This window comes from Thamnophis elegans, chromosome 16 (assembly GCF_009769535.1).
Source record: "Thamnophis elegans isolate rThaEle1 chromosome 16, rThaEle1.pri, whole genome shotgun sequence".
NCBI classification, from domain to species: domain Eukaryota; kingdom Metazoa; phylum Chordata; class Lepidosauria; order Squamata; family Colubridae; genus Thamnophis; species Thamnophis elegans.
The window spans coordinates 23,480,357-23,489,441 of NC_045556.1; the positions used below are offsets into that span (position 1 = coordinate 23,480,357).

General features: G+C 45.5%; 1 protein-coding gene across 5 annotated transcripts in view; it reads left to right on the forward strand.

Moving 5' to 3' along the window:
• The window catches only part of MAP2K5 (mitogen-activated protein kinase kinase 5), a 177,315-nt gene extending 168,561 nt beyond the window's left edge, over positions 1–8,754 (forward strand). For all 5 annotated transcript variants that reach the window (XM_032232589.1, XM_032232593.1, XM_032232590.1 and 2 more), the window contains one exon: positions 6,836–8,754. In XM_032232589.1, coding sequence (XP_032088480.1) covers positions 6,836–6,943 — 108 coding nt within the window. In that variant the 3' untranslated portion in view covers positions 6,944–8,754. The remainder of the gene's footprint in view (positions 1–6,835) is intronic.
• The last annotated feature ends 331 nt before the right edge of the window (positions 8,755–9,085 follow it).

The window sequence follows — 9,085 nt, forward strand, 5'->3', positions numbered from 1 at the left end:
CTCTAAAGAGGCAGCCTTTCTCAAGAAAATGAGATGTGACAAGTTCATTTAAAATGCCTGTTTTGTCATTGTTTATCTCATTTTCAGAGTTGGCAAAGAAAATTAGGCTGGCTGACACTCACCCACGAGCATCTCCAGGCCTGTGACCTGACCTGGCCGGGGCCGAATCTTTTGCCCCGAAAGAGTGGACTTTCCCCAGAGCTTAAAGGAGATGCTTGAGCCATTCCTTTCTGCAGCCCTTGAGCCCAAGAGAATCTCACAGCAAAATACTGGGGAAATTAGCATATCTTTGTCTTTAAGAGGAAGCAGAGAATAATGGTTTTTATTGCTTCTTGATAAGGGTGGGCCATGTAGGATTAAGATCCTACTCGACCAACAGAGACTCCTTAATGGGGAAAATGGTATGTAGTAGGTTGATTAAGCAAGGAACTAGTAGAAGGTGAGGAAAGTTAAGATGTGTTTCTTTTAAAATACAGAGAAGTAAACGTGTTTCTCCATTTTTAACATTCATTGTCTTGTACCTAATAGACGTAGTGTCAGGGTTCCAAATAGCATCCAAAATTAAATCAGAGTCCAAGGCAAAGTATTGCTCAAAGAAGAGAGTGAAGAGAGCCATGTTGGCACATCTGGGGAAACCCGAATCTGAAAGCTTCCCGGTTTTCCCCACCCAGTTGAAAGTTCAAGATCTTTCCCCCCACCCCCATAAGTCCATCACACGGTCCAATCTCCCACTGCCATGCTGGCAGTTCCACCCATCCAGTTCCGGTCAGGTGCAGAGGTGCCAAGACAAAGGATGACCTTGGCTTTCTAGAAAGACTTTTGTTATGGCTACTTCGTATCTAACTCCGTACAATCCCCCCTCCCATTTTCCCACAATAGAAAAAGGCATAGTAGAATAATAGAAAGTGCGGCAGGCCAAAGATCCAAGAGAAATATAGCTGCAGACCTGACAGGTAGTCCTCGACTTACAACAGTTCATTTAGGGACCATTCGAAGTTATAACAACACTGAAAAAAGTGACTTAAGACCATTTTTCGCAATTACAATCATTGCCATCTCCCCATGGTCACATGATCAAAATTCAGATGCTCGGCAACTGATTCATATCTATGACGGTTGCAGTGTTCCTGGGGTCACGCAATCCCCTTTTGCGACCTCCTGACAAGCAAAGTCAATGGGGTTCAACAACCCTATTACGAACTCAACAACTGCATTAGTTCACTTAATAACTGTGACATGATAAGTTGTAAAATGGGGCAAAACTTACTGTCTTGCTTTAGCAAGAGAAATGTTGGGGGTCAATTCTGGTTGTAAGTCGAGGACTGCCTGTATTAGCCTAATTCTGATGGATGCTGGGCTCCTGCTCTCTGTCCTGGGGCTTTGTGCCAGGCATGTTCATTCCCTTGGCAGATCTCTGACAATTGTTTTGAGCTGCATTGGTACCAAAAAGAGAGTTCTTCATCCTTGTAGGAAGGTTGCCTTGACAGGACCATATTTTCTTCCTTCGCAACTCTTGCAGTCGTGTAATTGAGGAGGAGGAGCAGCATCCTCTCAATAAAGAGCGTTGGCCATCGGCCAATACTGCCCAAAAGAACCGTGAATTAAAGAGGCAAGAAAGAGCCCAGGACTGAAGGCCACGGTGGCTTGTCCACTGATGGCTGAAACCCAGGAGAAGGACTAGGAGTACCGGCCTTGGTCAGACACAGGTACAGGGATGTCAAGTTAGGGGCAAGCCCAGAGAATCAGGTTATAAGCCAAGAGGGGCCGAATGGATCGTAAGCCAAGATATTCCTCTGACCTTGATGGGCTTCAGTTCACAGAATTCTTAGGAACAGCCTTGCCGGATTTAGGAATTCTGGGAGTTGAACATCCGGACATTGCCACAGTTGGGAGGCATTGGATTAACTGTTGACCCCTCCCTTCTTTCAGGTGGGATCCTTGGGGGATCCTTCTGCAACATCAGATCCTTCTGCCCTGGTTCCAGAAGCAGAGGGACCAGATCCCTCACCGTCTCTTATCTGGAGGAGCGTTCACCACTAGAGAAAACGCATTTCAGGCTTCTGCGCATTTACATTTCTGCACCATTACTTGATAAAATGAAGGGAGTCTCTACTGGGATATTTAAGAATTGTGGACTTTTTAGATCTGAAGCAATATTACTCAGGAATAAATGGCCTCCATCGCCCCTCCCAATGGAAGCTGGTGAAGCGCAGAAGGACTCTCATTCTCTTTCCTTCCCCTCCCTCTTCCTCTCTCCCTCTCTTTCTCTCTCGTTTTCCATTACTTCCTTCCATGCTTATTGTGTTCTATTTGTTTCTTCGTTCTTTAGAAATGAGAATGTCGGGTTAACAAATGGGGTCTGTCTCTTTCTAACTGCCTGGAACTTCATTATACCTGCATGAACTGCCAGCTCCATTTCCAGTGTGGCTGGCTTGTTCTGGTGCCCTCCAGCCTCAGCCCCTCCAGCTCTCCACTTCTTCCTGCCCCAGGAAAATCCCTCCCCCCTAAGGAGGGGAAGCATTGAGACCAGGGTGATCAAGGGCAGTTTTCTCTTCTGTTGCTGCTGCTGCTTCCTTTTTTCCTTTCCTCAAACTGCCCTCTGTTGTTGTTTTTTGGGGTGGGGGGGGCAGAAGAGACCTTCCCCTTGCATCTCCCAGGGCTGGACAGCTTAGCAAGTGGAATCATCCTGCAGGGGATTTTTCCCTCCCAGCCATTCTTCGGCAGCGGCTACTAGGCTTTTCATACATGTTTCTTAGGTTGCCACCCCACCACATCTCATGACTCTTGGCATGTCACACTGGTTACAAAGGATGACAATCAAACATTGAAGTTGAAATCAAAATCCATCAAAATCACATAATGCAACCAAGGCGTTGAGTTCATGCCAAAGTTCTCCAGAATGAAAGGTTTGGTGAGTTTTCAGAAGTCTCCATTCCAAGGAAATGTTCTGCATCAAGGTCCAATGATCTCAGTAGCAGCCACTCGTAGGATCAGACCCACTTTAGAGACAGGGGTGTCCCAGAGAAGAAAAAGATGGGCCTTTTCTCCAAAGCATCTAAAGGTAGGCAAGAAGCAGTGGGCGGAAGCTCCTCGGAGGCAGATCCAACTTGGAAATAAGAATTTCCAAACGGTGAAAACGATTAATGAGTGGAACCATTTGCCTCCTGGAATTGTGGGTACAAGTTGTGGATGCACTATCATGGGAGTTTTTTTTTCTATCAGGACAACCTGGTCTACCCAAATATGGGGAGGCACATACTGCTTCCCTTTTGCCTTTCAGGCCCAATCCAGGAACCTTCATGAAAGGGGAGCAGTATCCTCCTTTCCATATTTGGGTAGACCAGGTTGCCCTGATAGAAAAAAAACACGTACCGTATTTTTCACTCCATAAGACTCTCCTGGCCACAAGAAGCACCTAGATTTAGAGGAGGAAAACAAGAAAAAAAATCTGCCTCTGCCTCCCAGCATTCATCTGGCTAGCATCCTTGCAGCAAACAGCATGGTCAGCTGCCTCCTCCGTATCTGCTGCCTCCGCCGGGGAACACTGGAGCCTTCGCCACTAAGCAACTGATCAGCCACCCAGAATACCACCCTCAGTTGTTCCAGGCACCAGGAATCACTGCCGCCACTGCTGCCTGTTGCCCATATTTGTTCCGTAAGACGCACAGACATTTCCACCCACTTTTTAGGAAAAGAAATGTGTCTTATGGAGCGAAAAATACAGTAATCTCTCCCCTGGTATGGCTGACAAAGTGAGGAGAGCCTGTGGCTTAGAGGTTAATACATATACCTAATATGCAAGCAGCCCAAGTTTGAATCCCAGGAGGGTATGGCTAGCTGTTGAGACCCAAATAGCTTGAAATAGATCTATACTAGTCTCCCTTTATTTCTTTGTCAGTAAATATAAATGTAACACTGTTGTTGGAGGTTTTCAAGAAAAGGCTGTATAACCATTTGATCGGAATGAAGTGTGGTCTCCTGCCTTCAGCAGAGGGTTGCAGGAGAAGACACAGGTCCCTTCCAGCCCTATTATTCTGTCTTATGTAGTGGAGAATATTTATTTTTGTTTCAACATGTTTTTCCAATACTCTTGCCAGCCATTGGACACTCAGGAAGGCCACTTCCAGGTTTGCCCTCGACTGTCTTCGGAGGACTGGAGTTTTGGCAGAACTGTCCGGATTGCTGGTGGGGGCAAGAAATGACTTGGCCCATTTTTTCTCGGGAAAAAAGAGATTCATGCTGGAAAGCAGCAGGATCTGCCTAGTAGCTGATCTTACTAGCTCTGTGAACCTGCTCCCTTGTCTGCAACCTCTTGATTTGTTCAGTGGCTCTTGTTGGGTTTGTAGCGGCTTATTTAAAAGGCAAGACAGGTAATTCCAGCCTTAATTGTGAATGAGGGCATCTTTTCTGTTCCTCCAGGGATCTCCATGAGTTTTACAAACAGTTAAGCGAATTTAACCTTGTGGCATTTGCTGAAGAGTGATTACTGCAAGGAATATGGGTCCTGGAGAACTAAGCATGGGATTTGAGCAGAAGGACGTGGCCGGGGGAGGGAAGGGCACAGGGGTCTGGTTTGGGTCCTGACAAAGACCACGTTAGGCAATTAAATCAAATCACACTGAAAACTAAAAGTAGACACATTCTTTCATTTCCTTCTTTGGTAAGAATCTAGGGCAGAGTTTTTCAACCTTGGCAACTTTAAGATGTGTATAGTTCAACTCTCAGAATTTCCCCAGCCAACATTTTACCTTTTCCTGAAGGTAGAATTGTTGTTGGATTCTTTGGTTTCTTCTTGCACAAAACCACCTTGGGTCCGAGTTCCTCAACCTTGGCAACTTTTAAGGTGTGTGGATGTCAACTCCCAGAATTCCTTAGCCAGCCACGCTGTCTGGGGAATTCTGGGACTTGAAGTCCTCGCATCTTAAAGGTTGAGGGGAAAAAATTTATTTAGAGGAAAAGACAAGACAGGAAAGAGATCCCAACCAACACTATTCATCAGAAGGAGGAAGGATTTGAAGCCAAGCAGGGGTGCATCTGAGGACACACTTCCCTTGGGGCAGAAATGGAAGGGAATTTAGAATAATCTGAAAGCTTATTCTAAATTCTAAGCTTTACACCATCCAGGGGGTTGGAGACATTGCATTCATAAATGCAAAGTGACAGAGGAAGAAGGCCTTACCTTGCCTAAAGAGCAACACCCCCATTGTGGCATCACTTGCATGTCCAAAGCTCTCTCTATCCCTAATGGAGGAGGCACGTTACTCCCCTGGAGTCCAAAGGAGATTAAGTAAATCCCCATCTTCCTAATGTGATTACATCTCAAAGCTTCTTCTTACCAGCATTTTCCTCTCTCCCTGTCCCCACGCCATCTGTGCCTCTCTGCTGCTTCCATGCCACACCCTTCAGCCCGACCAGTCCTTTGCTCCTCACACTGCCACCTTTGGTCCGCCAAGACTTTGGGGCCATGTTATTAAGTCCTTAGTTTTGAAGGAAGTGACATATTTTGGAGGTAAGAGAAACAAGTCACTCAGATCTCTAAAAGAAAGTTGCTCATTTTCAAAATGATTTCACAGCTTCCCCTTCTGTCCTCCCACTCACCCCACATCTAAGAGTATAAAGGTCTCTCACAGAGCAGTCCTGTGGCAGAGCCTTCTGAGCATAGGGCATCATGCCTTATATGCCAGTCTCACTTGGCCCAACACAAACACAGAAGCCTCTGCAAGGACTTTCGGATCTCTCTTCCTCTTCTTTGCTTTTCAATCTTGGTAGTTCAGAATCCTAGAACTGTGATGGCGAACCTGTGGCAAGCATGCCCAAATTGGCACGCAAAGCCATGTCGCCTGCGGCATTTGTCTTCCACATGCACATGTGACAATCAGATGTCCTTCACGCATGCGGCAGTGCCAAAAACCGGCCTGCGCATGTGCACTGGCCAGCTGATAGTCGCTAGAACCTGAAAGTTTGGCTTTTCCAAAGTACAGCCCCGACGAGCGCAAGCACAGGTGACATTTCCGCACAATCTTAAAGGCACTCCCAGAACAATGCAATAGCAATAGCAATAGCAGTAGACTTATATACCGCTTCATAGGCCTTTCAGGCCTCTCTAAGCGGTTTACAGAGAGTCAGCATATTGCCCCCAACAATCTGGGTCCTCATTTTACCCACCTCGGAAGGATGGAAGGCTGAGTCAACCCTGAGCCGGTGAGATTTGAACCGCTGACCTGCTGATCTAGCAGTAGCCTGCAGTGCTGCATTTAACCACTGCGCCACCTTGGCTCTTTCTCATCCTGAACAACTTGAAGATGTGTGTAATTCAACTCTAGAATTCCTCAGCCAGCATGACTGTGGGGTTCTGGCAGCTTCTCTCCTGTTGCCTTCTTAGGTGATCCTGGACTCAAGAGAGAAAAAGGCGACTTCCCCATGGCTCCCACCTTCTGTCTTTGTGTAACCGCAGAGCCCACATTTTGTCCGGTCTTTGAAACATATCAGAGTTAACACAAATAGGAGAATGTTTCCAGCACGTGGGAAAACTCTTTTCTCTTCAGCTGCTTGAAAATCCCTTTTCACTTCCCAGCGTGTAGCGGCCTGCTCAAATTGAGCCCTCAAAAGAAAAATACACCATTTATTTTTCAACTTAAAAAACACTGAGAGAGATTGGTAGTTATACATGAGCTACATATTTCAGTGATAAAACCCCTCCCTCTTTTTAGTGTTTAATGTTCATGCAGTTGGGATTTCTTGCAATAGTCTTTAGCAGGATGAGAAGAATCTTGCACGTCCTTCACTCCTCAGATCTTTGACCCTCTTAAACTGAACCCACCTTTTCTTCTTTTAGGGCCACCTCTTCATTGTGCAGTACAATGATGGGAATGCCGAAGTGGTCTCCATGTGGGTGTGCCGGACCCTGGAGGAGAGGCGTCTGCAGCAACAGGGATCGCAGTGAGAGGAGGAGAGATGCGCTCCCTCCCACGGGACAGCAGCCTCCCAAGAGCTTCATGGCCAAGGCAGTTCAGAGTTGAGCCTGCCAGGCAGAGCCGGCGTCTTTTTCTCCAAGAAATTCAGCGGACGTCCTTTGCCCCCCTCCAGCTCTCAAGGCCGCCTGCATCCTTAAGACAATAGGAACATATATTTTATAAACCGAATGTATATATGTTGGCCTCCCAAGTATTTTATACGCTTTGGGGTCTTTGCTAGCTAAACATAAGGACGGGAACAGAAAATGGAGGCCCTGTGGACTCAGTCAGGTGCCTGCCTTGGATTGGGATTTGAAACTGAATGTTAGATGATGGACCAGTGAAAGAAAATGGATCAAGATGAAAGAATAAAAAGTGTAAGCAGTTTCTGCCTAAGGGTGTGTGCTAGATTTATTTTTGGAACAGACAAGGGTGTGTTTGCACTACATCCCCTATACTCACTCCTTACGTAGGATGAGGTGGACACTAAGGACACCCGGAGATTCTAGCAGAAGATGAAACAGGAGGGAAAGTTGGGTTGGGCTTTCATTTGTTGATGATGATGTTATTACCTTGAGCGATAGAACAATTCCTTGGGGTTGGTCTAAAGTTCATTCTTAGGGGAATTCTTGCCGGGACTGCGGAAGAGGTGCTGCTGCCCATGGTTGATAGCAAAGTTGGACCCTTTGATTGGAGGCTTCCTTTGTTCCTATTCAGCAAGCCTAAGATATACTTAAGTCACTGATCTCTCTCTCTCCCCACAAATGTTGCCTCAGGCTGATGTGACCTATCATTCATTTCTTCAATTGAACCCCTGTATTTGTGCAACCAATGCCAGTGAAATCTGCAATAACTAGGTTTTTAGAACACCAGGCTAAATTGTGCCTGGGCAGTTGGTGACTGAAGATGGTCTGGGAAGCCATACTGTCAAAAGTGGCCTACTGGCTTAGTAAATTGTGTGAACCGTGTAATCCTATTAAGCTGTAATGTTTTTATTTGTTTGTTTATTTGTCACACCAATATATATTCTGCCAATGTATCAGGCTCTGGGTGGTGTACATGGATAATGCAATTTATCTATTTTTGCATAACATTATGGGGGATAGTGATTGCATCTTCTTACCTAATTCAGGGTTTAGCATTTTAGGCCAATCTACTGTAACTGATCCAGGTGATGAAGCCTATCCATTAACCTCACCAAACTGAGTCAACGTGTTAAATGGGGACCAACTCAAAGAAGGGAGGCTGTGCAGTCCACTGATGGTCTAAACTTCAGTAGCTGCTCTGCAAAAAAGAACAGACCAAAAACAGGAAGAAAGAAATTGTCCTGTCAACCAACAACCTCTGGACGTAGTCTAAAAGGAGTCCAGCCTTCGATAGCAGGCAAGCTTTCTCTGCACCCTAAAACATGGACCTATTGCATTTATGGATTGCCCTATTCAACTTTTGCCCCCCATTTGCCCCCAAGGACTAGGTTGAAAATTTAAGAATCTGGGTCTTGTTAGTAAAGGTAAAGGGTTCGCTGTCTATTTATGTTTTGACTGTACAGCATAGTGGTCATCTCCATTTCTTCACAGAGGGAGCCAGCATTATCCAAAGATGTTTCCATGGCCCTGTGGCTGAGGTGCATAGGACACTGTTACCTTCCCAATGAACTGGAACCTATTTATCTACTCACATTTGCATGCTTTCGAACTGGTAGGTGGGTAGGAGCTGAGGCCAGGACGAGAGCTCGCCCGTTGCACGGCACTTGCGTCTCAAACCCAGACTGTCAGTTGTCCATCGGAGAAGCTCAATGTTTTTAACCACTGAGCCATTGTGACTCTCAGGTTTTTTTTTTTAAATCACTAATATTTCATTGTTGTTTTACATTTGCTTTACAATAAAATAGAAACTTTATTTAGTCGTTTGACCATATCTTTTTAAAAAAAAACGTAATGCAAATATACAAATAGATACAAAAAAACACAATTGGGCATGTTCACAGTAAATTGTCATCCCGATAATTAACTCCAATCTTATTTTAAAATGCTGTTTTCTTCAAAAGAGCCTTTGGAATCGAGAGTGCAGACTTATTAGGGATAAGCTTCCTTCCCTGTAAACAGTAAGACATTCTGGAATCTTTTACAGGA